The sequence below is a fragment of the Protomyctophum parallelum genome (genome assembly GCF_964188405.1).
Source record: "Protomyctophum parallelum genome assembly, chromosome: 13".
Lineage (NCBI taxonomy): Eukaryota > Metazoa > Chordata > Actinopteri > Myctophiformes > Myctophidae > Protomyctophum > Protomyctophum parallelum.
Genome location: NC_139708.1, coordinates 39,548,221 through 39,563,240, shown reverse-complemented (window position 1 = coordinate 39,563,240; position 15,020 = coordinate 39,548,221). Strand labels below are relative to the sequence as shown.

At 40.6% G+C, this 15,020-nt stretch overlaps 2 protein-coding genes across 2 annotated transcripts in view; both read right to left on the bottom strand.

Moving 5' to 3' along the window:
• LOC310869948 (hydroxyacylglutathione hydrolase, mitochondrial-like) overlaps positions 1–15,020 on the bottom strand; it is a 477,037-nt gene that overhangs the window by 90,526 nt on the left and 371,491 nt on the right. The gene's annotated exons all lie outside the window — the stretch shown is intronic.
• On the bottom strand, positions 1,481–3,239 carry LOC310869966 (uncharacterized protein). The gene is made up of 4 exons (XM_083780962.1): positions 3,125–3,239; positions 2,789–2,936; positions 1,956–2,064; positions 1,481–1,659 (listed from the first exon to the last, which is right to left on the bottom strand). Exons 1-4 carry the CDS (start codon positions 3,198–3,200, stop codon positions 1,534–1,536), a joined length of 459 nt encoding a protein of 152 aa, XP_083637088.1. The 5' UTR covers positions 3,201–3,239; the 3' UTR covers positions 1,481–1,533.

Sequence of the window (15,020 nt, the reverse complement as noted above, 5' to 3'; positions counted from 1 at the left end):
TTGTCCCATTTTTAGACGCACGTCTAATAGCCGGCTATTGCTCAGTGGGATGGTCAAAAATGATGAAAAACGAGGATAAAAAAAATAATCAAAAAACGATGGGCTATAACCCATCTTTTTTTTTTCTTTTTTTTCAAATCCTCAAAAATGATGAATAACGGCGTGCTACAGTATGCCGTATGATATGGGCTATTATATGAGCGTCTAAAAATGGGATAAAAAAACGTCTAAAAATAGACGTCTAAAACACGTCTAAAAATAGACGTGTTTTAGACGTTTTTCGACGTCTATTTTTTATCCCATTTTTAGACGCACGTCTAATAGCCGGCTATTGCTCAGTGGGATGGTCAAAAATGATGAAACAGGAAATAAAGAAAATATCTAGTAAATGAATAATATTTAAATTAAGTTGATTTAAATATAAACATGATTTATTTAAAAATAGTCTGACATTATTGCGGAGGATGAGAAACATTAGCATGCTACTAGTCCTACATACTTACACCTAGCAGCCCCATTCTAGCCTACTTAGGTTCAACTTATGAACATGTTTGCCTGAAAAGGAATATTTGAAATGTTTCATAGAAATATAGTGCTTTAAAATTTACTGTTACACTGTTGCACGCACGCACGTCTTTTTATTTTTTTTTCAAAAAATGAAAAATTAAATTAAAAATAAAATAAATTAAGACAAATTTAAATAATTGGAAAGAATTGGAAAAAAATGAAAAAAAATGAAAAAATGAAAAAAAAATGAACTTAAAAATAAAAAACTTAAACCTTTTTTTTTTTACTTAAAAAGAAAAAACTTATATATATATTTTTTTTACATTTAAAGAAAAACTTTTAAAAACACTTCTACAACTTCCACATACTTTATTCCGCTTTATGCAGTTATTTATGCTTCAACTATAGTTTTTACAAATGTTCATACTTTTTTTTAACTTTTACTTCAGCTTTAATACATTTTCTACTTTTGTTTACAATATTATGCTACAGTCCCGAAATGTTGATTATGGATTTAGACCACCAATGGGAACACTATTACTCCGGTCCCCAAGTTTCAAACTTGACACAGCAATAACTTTATACATTGCATTTGATGCGAGCCCACGCAGTTTCTACAGGAACTGCTTTCTAGTTTAACTTAAACGCCCAATGCATTCTCTATGGCAATAGCACAAACTTTGGCATGCTACTAGTCCTACATACTTACACCTAGCAACCCCATTCTAGCCTACTTAGGTTCATCTTACGGTGGACATGTTTGCCTGAAAAGGAATCTCTGAAATGTTTCATAGTTTTAGAAATATAGTGCTTTCAAATTTACAATGGGGCTCAATGGCAGACATTGGCACATCAAAAATCACTTTCACCTAGAAACTCCATTCACACTTTTTATTATTCAGCTTACTGTGGAGACACATGCTGGAACTTTTTACTTTGAAATGTTTTGTAGTTTCTGAGTTATTTAATTTAATGTCATGCAAACTTACATTACATTTTTTAAGACAACAAAGACAATGGTCATGTTTATTGATGCATCATTCGGCCAGCTCCCAGATGACAATTATCAAAGATTAAACTGTAATCAGTGCCACCAGCTTTGACAAAATCGGAAACGGTCTTGCTCCCCATGAAATCTTTGGTTTCAACTCTCTGCGAGAATAAAAAATAATTAGTTACATTTGTATACAGTCTAATAATTTAATCATTATTAAAGATCACTAAAATACTACAGTAGGCCTATCTAGAAAGGCAATATCATTTTGTCAACCATATGCTTTAAAACTTTAAAACAACTATTTTATGAGAGTTTTGAGAGAGTTTTTTATGGTGTACTAGTTTGAAAACTACATTCTGAATGACTACAACTGTTCAATGTAATTTCACCATGAATCCTTCTTTGGTTTGAACTCAGTATTATATTGTTGTAAACAAAAAGGGTCTCTTACCACCCAGACAGAGCTCATCCACCGAGCATCCACCACCACTGTCTGAGAGCTCAATCCAAATCCGTCCCCCTTGTGGACAAGCCACCTGGAGCCATCAGCCAGTGTCACTCTAGGAAATACACACGTAGTACACTTTGATCTGTTATGATCTACAGTAGATTGTGTGTGTGTGTGCGTGCATGTGTGCGTGCGTAAGTGTGTGTTATTATAATCAAGGTGAATTATCAACTAATTAGTCAACTAATTGGGCATGATTTTACATTAGAATTATGTCATAGTCATGGAAAGAAATTATCACTAAGGCTCTTAATATAATAATTAATTTGGGTAATAATGTCAGTTCAAGTCACTATAACTGAATTGTCAACATGGTAACCATATTGTAACCACCATTCAAGGAGCCATTTTGTTTATTGTGCATTGTGCAAGAAGACCATTGTTGTGTCTGAGACCACATAGGCCTCACTCACACCTTCGCAACAGACTGATGTATGCTTGTTGTATGAGATGTAGGCCTATAGCTGATGCAAGCTCGCAATGCATTTCCAATGTGTTGTATGAGGGGGAGGGGGGCAGTCGAAACACAGCCGAAAGCCATACAACAGCTTGTAGTCCAAAATGTTGTATCAAACCATGTGACTTCCATTGGAAATGCATTGGGGCGGCCATGACACTTACATCTTGCTTACATCTAGCATGCATCAATGTTGTATGCTAGATCGAAAGGTGTGAATGGGGCCTAACACAATACTATTCTCAGCCTGCTGTTTAGTACTATAAAGTAGTATCTCACTTTAGTATACTATACAGTAGTCTACAGTTAGGGGACTGACCTGACTCCAGAGTGGCTTAAAGGTCCAATCCGAACGGACATCCCATCCAAGGGTCTCTTCATTCTTTCTGCCATGTACACAGCAGAGTTATACAGCCTCCTGAGGTCTGACGCATTGGATAGGTCATAATTGTAGGAACGAGCACCTCCTGAAAAGTTAGGTCGAAAGCAAGAAGAAGATAATATATTTCAGACACAAGTCACGACAAAGTGCAGATACATACACAGTGAAATACACTTTGATCTGTTATGATTATACAGTAGTGTGTGTGTGTGTGTGTGTGTGTGTGTGTGTGTGTGTTTTCATCATACAATAGATTAAAAAGTAACAACATACCACCACCAGTAGATGACATCACAGCAAGCACCAGCACATACAGGAAAGGTAAGATAAGCATTTTATTGGAGAACATGGCTGGTATAATCGTTTGTTTTGCTTGAGCACAACGTTGTTAATTGTTTTACAGTAGGTCTCAGTTTTTATAGCCCATATCTTTGCAAATGCGCCTCCCCATTTTCACTGTGCGTCAGTGTTTTTTTTTTTGTCTTCTACTTTACAGAACAGTTTGAAGGATCTGGGAATGGAATTCGCCCCTGGAAAGTACAGGCTTGCATCAGATTGAAAAACCTGTTTGATATTACATAACTCAGTAAACATATCCCCTTGTGTTAAATGTTATATTTGGGCGTGGATGATGCAAGCCCTGGATGTCCCACTATTGCCAAAGTTTGGTTTTTCCCCTCTGAAGCAAACAAATCAAACACAAAGTTTACCAGCTTGCCTGTGGTAATCCATTGATTTTGTTTATAGAACAACTGTTCCCTTTGTACTATTCCTTTATGTTCTATCAATCTTGTTTTTGAAGTTGTGTACAATTGTGATTCTATGGAGGCTGTTGAACATGAATCCTATAGACATCCACATATAGGGTGAACATTATGCGAAAATAGCAGATCTACAAGCTATCGCAACATGACACATTGTGAGCTTATAGATTTGGTTATTTTCACTCAAGAGATTTGCTGTCAAAGATGGGCATTCTTTCAAATACATTTTTTTTTCTTTTTGGCTGTGACGGAAAGAATGTATCAAGTATCAAGATACTTTCAGATCTTGTCTTTTCTGTATCTTTATACATAAAATACATGTTATGTGATTTTATTCTCAAATTGACACATTTTAAACATTTTCACAGGTTTATACTGTACTATATAGTATGTCATTTTTCATGATTTCATTCTTTATCGTCGAAAATCATGAAAAACAACAGGTTACTATATTATGTCGTTTTTCATGATTTTAATAAAGAAAATTATCGTTGAAAATCATGAAAAACGTATTATAGTATGTCGTCTTTCATCTCTTTTTTATTGTTGAAAATCTTGAAAAACTATATGATATAGTCTGTCGTTTTTCATGGTTTTCGAGATATTATAGTATGTCTTCGAAAACCATGAAAAACTACACACTAGTATTTGTATGCCGTGCAAAAGCTTATTTTTCCGTTTTTATAGCAGCTTTTATACAAATCTGGCATCGGGCCCAGTGCTGGTCTGACTGTAAGATTTGGCTTACGTATCTATGCCAAATGTTGGCCAGATATTTACTTTTTTAACTAAGCTCTGGCCCGAAACAGTTTGGACCTGTATTGTGACTGCACACGTTGGATTTAGTGCACTGTGCAAAGATACAGTGGTCCAATTGTTTGCTATATATATTGCTTTTTTGACCTTAGAAATATTGCACGAATCAGAGCCTATTTGTCCTTGGACGATGCAAAAACGCTAATCCACGCCTTTGTTTTTTCTCGGCTTGACTACTGCAATGCACTCTTTTCAGGACTCCCTAAGAAAACGACTGACAGATTACAACTTGTCCAAAATGCAGCAGCTAGAGTTTTAACTAGAACTAAGATGAGAGAACATATTACTCCAGTTTTGGCATCACTGCACTGGCTTCCGGTTGTTTTTAGGATTGACTTTAAAATTCTGTTACTTGTCTATAAAGCTCTAAATGGTCTCGCACCTCCGTACCTCCGTGACTGCCTACCTAGATATGTCGCTAGCCGCCCCCTCAGGTCCTCCAATGCTGGCCTACTTGAAGTGCCTAAAAGAATGTGCACAAAAAAGTATGGTGAGGCAGCTTTTTGCTTCTATGGCCCAACAGCCTGGAATAAACTTCCATTCGAGCTCAGACACGCACCCTCTGTAGACATTTTTAAATCTCAACTCAAGACTCACCTCTTCACCCTTGCTTTTAGTTGAGTTTTATTTTTATTTTTTTTATTTGTTTTTATTTTCTTTATGTTCTTATATTAAATTTTGTTCTCTGCCATTGTTCTATCATTTTAACTACTTGTGTTTTATTGTATTTTATTTTTGTGTCCTGCCCTGTGAAGCACTTTGAGCTGCATTTATGTATGAAAAGTGCTATACAAATAAAGTTTATTATTATTATTATTATTATATCTGGGCTGCTCATCAGGAGCAATTAGGGGTTCATTGTCTTGCTCAAGGATACTTTGACATGCAGCCACAAGTATACAGTTTAACGTAAAATCAGATATTTAGAAATCTATGAGATGTTTTCTAAGTTATATAATGAACAGAATACAATAAAAAAGAAAGCGTACATTTTATTTAGTTGTACTGGCCCAACAAAGGTTGAGAAACATTGGTGTAGAGAGACAACTAGAAATGAAAGGGCACAATGTGTTAAGAATGGCTTTGCCCTAAACTTGTTGTACTGCTTATGATGTTGCTTAAGCTTCTCTTATTGCATTTTCTTTTATTTGCCATACTTTTAACCTTGTAGCACTTTGAGATTCGTAAGAATGTAAAGCGCTTCATAAATAAAATGCATTATTATCATTAATAAAATGAACCATGTAAATACAACAAATTGAGGGCACTGCAGGGAGTTGAACCCCGTTCTGGTAAGCCAGTAGTACCACACCAGTGCTTTAGTTTTTGTGTTATAATTTACAGGTCCAAATCACAGTAGTCATTTCACAATTTACATTGTAGGAAATATATTAAGAATAAAGCAAAAGCCAATAATATTTTTTGAACCTTCTCTTGCCGACCTCCCTCGGCAAGATTTGATGATTTAAAAAAAAGTCCTTACAAATAGCCTACACTCATTTAAATCATGACTATAAATTCATACAATTGAAAACGGGAAAAAGACTCACTCCACAAATACCTTAAGGAAAACTCCTCAGACTAATCCACAGAACTATAGGGAGCCCTCTGCAACATGGAACTGTTTTGTGCTGCTGGTGTAGTGATACTAGACACAACAAATAGTCCCGTGTCGCTGACAGGTCAAAGTTGAAATAAAGTTGCTCTGTACGGTAGAAATGAGTCAACAATACAACTGATTATATAGTGCTGTGGATTAATTTACTTAATGCGTGGCCCCCAGACTTTAATCAAAGCACAATGCAACCGTTTGAGCTTGTAGATCTGCTATACTTTTGAATTCTGAGAAGTAGGCTATGTATATTTGAGTTTTCCATCCAGCAGAGATAGACATCAATTTTGGATTAATCTTATGAATGTGTCTGCTACAGTTACAACTTGTGTTACTATTATGTACAATTGTGAATGTGTAAGATCAGCTACTTCCAAATGGCCATAATGTTGTTGTAGCCTAGTGGTAAATTGCAATGTAGCCAGGCCATGTTTTTTGCCATGTTTTTTGTTTAGCTTGTTTCCTTCTAAAAAAAAAAGACACATATTTCTCATTATTGTTGTCCAAATAGTGTCAAACTCACAATGAACAACCAAAATTCCCAACAACACTAATATTAAATATTCTATCTGGTTGTTAGTAGGCTGTGAGCTGACCACCCAAGGTTCTCTGATTAAAGAGGGGTTCTGTGACAGAGTATACAATTAAGTTACATCAATGTATTTCTTTGTTAATCCATATGCCATGGTTTCTATAAAGCAAAGAAAGGAATAAATTACAAACAATATAAGGACCACATTAATGACAATAAATTGCAATGCCAAGTATATCAAACGTAAAGTACTAAACATAATGAATCAAGGCACAATACGATCAAGACAGAACAAAGCTTACATTGGTCAAGTATACGCATGGCTGGTGCTGTAGACTCATGGGAAGTGCATGTTCTGCATGTGGCTTGGATGAGGTCTGGAAACTGAGTGAGGGCTGTGGAGTGAGTGACTGCTTATATGTAGCACACCTAAACTGTGATTGGCTAATGAGTTGAGTGGTGTGATGGCAAACAGGTGTCTCATTATGGATGCAGGGAATGGGGAATGTCCACCAGGGGCTGCCAATCAGAGGGCATGGATATAATTCACAACAAAGTTTTGTTTAAACAATAACCGCGTTAAGGTGGATAAAAACCATGTGGTTCTCAAACAAACCGTACCTTTCAGCAGCTCGCCCGAAACAACCGCATGTGGCTCCATTTTAATTCTGAAGCCCCGCCTATTGTATCCGGGGCTGTTGAACTACGTCATTGGAAAGTCCGTCGGTCATTGGTCCGTCAGAGTGAATCGATCATCTCATCCGCTGCAGCTGTGTGTGGATGGTGTGGACTTACATGCAGCATGCATGCACGCACGCACGCACACACACACACACACACACACACACACACACACACACACACACACACACACACACACACACATACACACTCACACACACGCCCTTTTTTCCGTGATTTTCATCTTTTTCACAAATCCTTCAGAATCACGAAAAACGAGTTAGTATGCGCTTTTTTCATATTTTGTTGGAACTTTTTACTTTGAAATGTTTCATAGTTTTAGAAATATAGTGCTTTCAAATTTGAGAAATGTATAATGGGGGTCAATGGCAGATTATGGCACGTCCAAAAATCACTTTTACCTAGAAGTTCCATTCACACTTTTTATAATTCAGCTTACCGTGGACACACATGCTGGCACTTTTGACTTTTAAATGTTTTGAAGTTTCTGAGTTATTTAACTTAAACACCCAATGCATTCTCAATGGCAATAGCACAAACTTTGGCATGCTACTATAATAGTCTACTGGAAGCTCCCATAAGTCCCATGTTAGACCCAGAAATGTTGGTTAGTATAAACGTTTATGATTCAAATGTCATCTATAGGCTTAGACGATGAGATAAACTTGGTTGCTAAAAGTTGCACGTTGAGCAATTTGAGTAATTAGCATAATATGTGACCATACCATTAACAACCTGTATAAGGCAAAAACATCAACATTTCATTATGCTTTAAGTAGCATTGTGACATAAATAAAAATAGGGAGTTTTCACAAAAAACACTCATAGGGCTGAAAACGGCTATAGTGTTTTTCTTGCAAAACTAATGCTTGGAATGGATTCAGAATGATGAAAACCCCCTAGTTTGACATGTCTGCATGCTAAAGCATAATTACATTTATTTAATTATTTTTGCCTTATACTTTATTATTATTATTTTTTTATATATTTGTCCCACAATTTTGTAACCCATTTTTTCACCCCTGTGTCAATCATCCTGTGATGTGATCCTGGGCTCTACACACCCTCCGCCAACCTAGGGAGAGCAACGGACTTAACTCATGCTTCTTCCTTCATGCTTGAGTGTCCAAGTTGCTCCTTTACACCTGACAGGGGGGAGTTTCCCTGGTTGGACGTAGCGCGTGGAAGGAGCACGTTATTCCAACCAGTTCCTTTCCCCTCCATCAGGCGTCCCGGCTGGCCAGGGGGAGGCAGTTTAGAGACCAGGATTACTGCATGTTTTTGTGAGGGTACCTACCCTAGGGGACACGGGGAGAACATGCAAACTCCACACAGAAAGGCCCTTTCGCCAACCCCGCCTTCGGGTATGGGCACTGATGACACGGAGGAGGAAACACGCCGCCAGCACCCACAGCGCCCCGAGCGGGAATCGAACCCAGGCTGGTTGTTAATGGTATAGTCACATATTATGCTAATAACTCAAATTGCTCAACATGCAACTTTTTAGCAACCAAGCTGAATGACATCCATTAGGCCTATAGATAACATTTCTATCATAAAAGTTTATAATCACCATTTCTGGGTTCATGGAAATTCCAGACTATAGTCATACAGTACATACCTATAGAAACCCCATTCAAACCTATTTAGGTTAATCTTGCGGTGGACATGTTTGCCTGAAAATGAATCATTGAAATGTTTCATGGCTTTAGAAATGTAGTGCTTTCAAATTTGAGAAATGTATAATGTGGGTCAGTGGCAGATTATGGCACGTCAAAAAAAATCACTTTCACCTATTCCATTCCATTCCATTCACACTTTGTAACGTTTTTATAGACAAAAGCAAGCAGACGTTTGGTCTTAGCAGCATTGAAAGGTGCTGGTATATTTATTGGTATATTTAACATTGGCGTTACAAAAAGAACAATCTCAGAACAAAGTGACGCTGTTGTCAGCCGATTCCAAAACCATTAAAGACATGAAAATCAATAAAACGTGCATGCTCCAAACTGAGGACGAGAAAGGACATTCCCAAAACGAAACGAAAAAAAGGTCATGGTTGTTTTTTTTTTGTTGTTGTTTCATCCATGGATTATTTTAATAAGGTTTTTTTATTTATTTTTTTATAATCAATAACATATTCCATTTTATAGAAAATAAACATCTCTAGGAAATACTATACACAATTATATTAGTACATCACATCTTACATTTAAACAGCGTCAAATACTTATATACACCATTAAATAATGAGCTTTCTGTAATAGAGAAAGTTTGGTGTGACCATTTCTTTTCTTTTTTTTCTTCTTTTTTGCACATATTTTTTTAATGCTCTAATAATACTTAAAACATTGTCTCCTTTTTAATGTCACTTATGACTGTCTGGCGCCCCACGGTGGAGCGACGTTAGAATGCAGGACAGAGTGAGAGGCTACATTGGAGATTCACAAACGAACAGGTGTGTGCGTGTGTGCGTGTGTGTGACCTGTTAAACCCTAAATCGCCACTGCTTTCAGGATTCAAATTCAAAAACAGCAAAAGTAGCAGATCTACAAGCTCTAAGCGTGTCGCTTGGCACGGCGCTTTGAGCTTGTAGATCTGCTACGTTTCATGCTCATATGATCAAGTATAGGGCTATGATTTACCCAAATAAAAAAAGGTTTCTGCCTGCCCGACAAGTCCCTCCTCACACACACAGAGGGGTTGTTCTTTTTAATTTTTCTTCCTTTTTTACAGTTTAGATTCCTGTCTTTTTTTCCTGGACATTTAAAAAATTGATCGACCAATAAACAAATCGCACCTGTCCCCCCACGCACGCACGCACACACACATCACACACTCGCAGCTGCACCTATCACGTGGCTGAACTGTGACCGTTGCCACGTGGCGTTGGTTGTTGTTGTGTTGCTGTACATACTGTCATGGAGTCCGAAGAACAGAAATGGCATTCATCATCAAAAGTCTCACTTTCTTAACTTTTTTTTTCTTTCTTTTTTTTTTTTCCTTTTTTGATTCCCCTTTCTTCAGTTTTTTTTTTTCTTTTCTCTTTTATATCCAAAAGAACACAACAAAGTCCTGACGTCACTCGCTCATCCCCCGGTTCACGGAAGTCATTTCTCTATGGAGAATAACATGGGGCTCATCTTAAGATCGTTTCATATAAACTTTGTGGTCCAAAAATAAACAAGCTGTCTCGGCGTTATTGTCAAAGGAGGTGCCTCTGTATCGTTTGCGTCAGTCAGTCACACATTATATGATACAGTCCGTTTCTAGCGAAAATGTAACTAATTCAGTAGCAGTAACGATAGCGTTTTCTCTCAGTCAGTTGATTCTTCATATCCATATGAGTGAAGCGGCCGGGATGACATGTTTATTTTTCAATCACAGTTCTCATATGAGGCGATCTAAAAATCCCCCTATGGGCATTACAATGCAAATAAAAAAGTACATGAACCCGTGGATTTGCGCCCTCTATACCGACATTGACGTCAGACTTCGGTGCTCTATAAAGGCCGACATTAACGGGCTATACCGATGATGCGATGGTGTCGTACTGTAGTGGAGGCTACACAGCTGTTTTTTTTACTTCACATCAAAACACATCTTCCCCCATAAGGTAAGAGCGTTATATCAAAATACTGCGCCCTTTCTCCCCCTCCTCGATATCCCCTCCTTAAAACCGCTTAACAAACGCATGTATGCTGCGCTCACACGGGGCAGATGCAAAAGATACAAAGATGCATTGTACTTGTAGCTGTTGTATAGCCTTTTTCAGCGTCTACACACGTCGGATGTGCATCTTTGCATCTTCAACGTCGCCGGGCTTCCATTGACAATGAAAGGTAGACTGTAGCTTTGCATCGTGTGAACGCAGCATTAGACCTGGTGTAACCTATACTGTGTTACACCACGTCTAGGTTACACATAGCAACATAATTTGTTATGTATTTGTTTTAATACTAATGTGAAGGTTTTCATAAAACCTTAGGTTAGACTTTTAGAATGGGACTCAGGTCTAAGTGGGTTAAACCCCCCCTGCTAGTCTCAGAGAACTGGACTTAACCCATTCTGGACCAGGAACCCCTTTTGGTGTTTTAAGCATTATGTTACACTTTAGCTATTGAAAAATAGCATATCTACAAGCCAGGTGCCGCGCTACGAGCTTGTAGATCTTTGCTTCTGGGAGGGGGTCCCTGGAACAACATATTTTGAGATGGGGGTCGGCGGCCCCCATATATATCCTTTTTGGGGGTCCTTGACATGAAATACTTTGAAAACCACTGACATAGAAATATAGGTTTTTCAGAAAACTGTCAGGATTTAGAAGACTCAGGTCTAAATGGGTTAAGTTGCAAATCTCTGCTGTCGGGAAGAAACCACCTAACTCCAAAATGTTCATTTTCCAGGAAACTCAGAAAACCTTGTATTTTGAAAACAGCAATAACATAAAAAGCAATACTGCCTCACCAAGTTGGTGTTGTGACTTATATATTGTCAATTACTTCCATGAGAGGGGGAGAGGTGGAGGTAGTTGCTTTAGCAGACAGTTTGAGAGGGAGAGAGGTGGTGGAGTTAGTCGCTTTAGCAGACAGATTGAGGGTCCAATGGAGTTAAAAGGTTTTATCCAAAGCGTTTTTTAGTTTTTTACTACATTCCATTGGTTTAATATTTTCGAAACAACACACATACGTAAATGGTGTTCAATAGCACTGATTTATGAAAAAAAGAAAAAAAAATCCGAAACCTCAAAAATGGAGTTAGGAGGTTTTCTCCCGACAGCAACGAAATGTCTTCACCAAATGTCTTCACCAAAAAGAGCCAATCTACAAGGACACAAATTAAACGTCACAGACGCATTGTGAGCTTGTAGATCTGCAAACGGTTGAAGTGGCTTTAAACTCTTCCATGTAAGGATAGTTACGACCTGCAGAACGCTCTCTCACCTACAATTTCAATTATTTTGTCCTTTTTGGCTTTTCCTTTTTTTCCCCCTTTACTTTTCCTTTCTGTTTTTTGGACAGGGGGGGGGGCAGCACATCCATCCATCCAGCGGTTGGCCGCCGTGTCGTTTCGTTTTCTGAAAAGCAGGAAAAAAACATCTGGGAGAGAGAGAGAGAGAGACGCTGTCCTTGACGTGTACCACGGAACTGTCACGGTCTGCCATTACCTCTCCTCTCTGCCCTCTCTTTTCTGTCACACACACAGACACACACACACACACACACACACACACTTCATTGTATGACCGTGATCGCTCCCCCCCCCCCCCCCCCCCCCCAGAAAATAGACGTTTCGTTATTACGCTCGCTAAGCTTATACGAGCTCATAGATCCGCTACTTTCGGTCTGCGCCGCCATTGCACGACGAAGCATGAATTAAGACACAACACACGCACACTTACGCACACCAAGCACGCACGCACGCACGCACGGCACTCACGCACGCACGGCACTCACGGCACGGCAGTCTTGGTCTGCTGACAAGGTGGCCAGAGGGATGCTCCCACCCAATCAGTGTCCGGGCAGGTGTTTGACTATGATAGCAACCCATCCGGCAGGCTGGGGCTGCTCGCTCTGCATCTCAAACAGCCCATACCCTCCACCTCCCCCAAGCCCACCCACCCACCCACCGCAGAGCCCGCCCGCCAGCCCGCGTGCCGCGCCGGACCCCCGGGTGCCAGGCGGCCCCTCCTCCTTCCTCCTCCTCCTCCTCTCACTGAAGAGCCGCTGCTTGTCTCTCTCTCTCTCTCTCTCTCTCTCTCTCTCTCTGGCTTCCAGGAACGGCGGGCCCATGCAGCGGAGATAACAGCGTTTTCCAAACGAGCCGTGGGTTGTGCTGCGTGAGGGAGGGAGGGAGGGAGGGAGGGAGCACCAACGCCTTCCTTTCTTCCAGCGGTTTCTAGCTACTGCCGGCCCGCCGCCGCAGGGGCCCTCCCCTCCCCCACCAAACCCCCCCCCCCCCCCCCCCCCCAGCCCCGCTGGTGGATGCGTCTGTCCGTCAGCATCCATTGTCAAGGTGTAGGAGGTGGGCGGGATGGCCTTTTCTCTCTCTCTCTCTCTCTCTCTCTCTCTCTCTGTGTCTGTCGGTCGGTCGGTCTGTCGGGCTGCAGGTGGTGGTCTTTGTTCACCAGTGTTTGTTGTGAGCAGGTTTGCTGCCGCTGGTCTATCTTACAGGTCCTGTGGGATGTACAAAACAGAGATATGGACACAGATTAGTACAGATCAGGGCTTTTCAAACCCCTTTTCACTATCAAGGTCCGTTGTTTCTATTCGGCATTTGAGCCAAGGACCATCATTGTACACCAGTGTATATGTTCTTGCTCCTGATTGTTTCTGTGATTTTTGTCCTGTAATGTCTACCATTTTGTAATGTATTGTCTGTTTCTTGTCTGTTTCTTGAAAGGTGACGTCATGGACGCAAAACAAATTTCAGTGAAAGCTGACAATAAAGTTGTATCGTATCGTTTAAATTTATATTTTTTTGTCCCACGATTTTGTAACCCATTTTTCACCCCTGTGTCAATCATCCTGTGATGTGATCCTGGGCTCTACACACCCTCCGCCAACCTAGGGAGAGCAACGGACTTAACTCATGCTTCCTTCATGCTTGAGTGTCCAAGTTGCTCCTTTACACCTGACAGGGGGAGTTTCCCTGGTTGGACGTTAGCGCGTGGAAGGAGCACGTGCAGTTCCTTTCCCCTCCATCAGGCGTCCCGGCTGGCCAGGGGGAGGCAGTTTAGAGACCAGGATTACTGCATGTTTTTGTGAGGGTACCTACCCTAGGTGACACGGGGAGAACATGCAAACTCCACACAGAAAGGCCCTTTCGCCAACCCCGCCTTCGGGTATGGGCACTGATGACGCGGAGGAGGAAACACGCCGCCAGAACCCACAGCGCCCCGAGCGGGCATCGAACCCAGGACCTTCTAGCTGTGAGGCGACAGCACTACCAACTGTGCCACCGTGCCCCGAGTTGTATCATATCGTATCGTATAGTATAAGGAGATAACAGGCAAACGATCAAAAATAACAATTCTCCTACATTCTCCAATTTGTGTCGATTTTCTTGTAAATGAAGCAATACAGACGTGTAACAATAGCGTAAGTCCCGAGAGCGTAACATTTAACCAAATGGACCCGCGGGCGAACTTGAGCCGCGAGAGACACCGCCGGCGAGCGCGCTAAAGCGAGCGAGCATAAGCCGCGTTGCGAAGTTTTGCTTGAGCTGACTCAGCGCCGTCCGAGTTGCGACCCGATGGGCACAGAATCAGGGGTCATATAGCCATGCTGGTTCGTGGGGGACATTTTTGTCAAAATTCCATTTCTGCCTATACAGCAAGAGCTATAGCCCTGAATGACCATACATAAATACCGCATGACCACAACAGGTATGTAACTGAGAGTGTACAAATGGAACACTCTCAGAGTTAAATGCAAATAAAACATTTGACAGCCACTAGTACGAGTTGGACTCCTACTGCGCCATAGTGTCGTATATGTTAAATCAGTGTCATACATTATTGAACAGAGAGCAGCAGCGGCGCCACCGCCAGAGTCTCACGCAAACCACCGGGTCCACCTCTTGAAAGTCGCCACGCCTCAGCAGAAGTTCTTAGCCGCAGAGCAGAATCCGCAACTTCAAGAGTGTGTGGACTGCTGACCGGGACAAGCATGCGCCCAAGAAGGGACGCAGCCGGACACCGAGCTATACCTGCTGAGCTCTCCGAGGTATACCCGAGGGCCT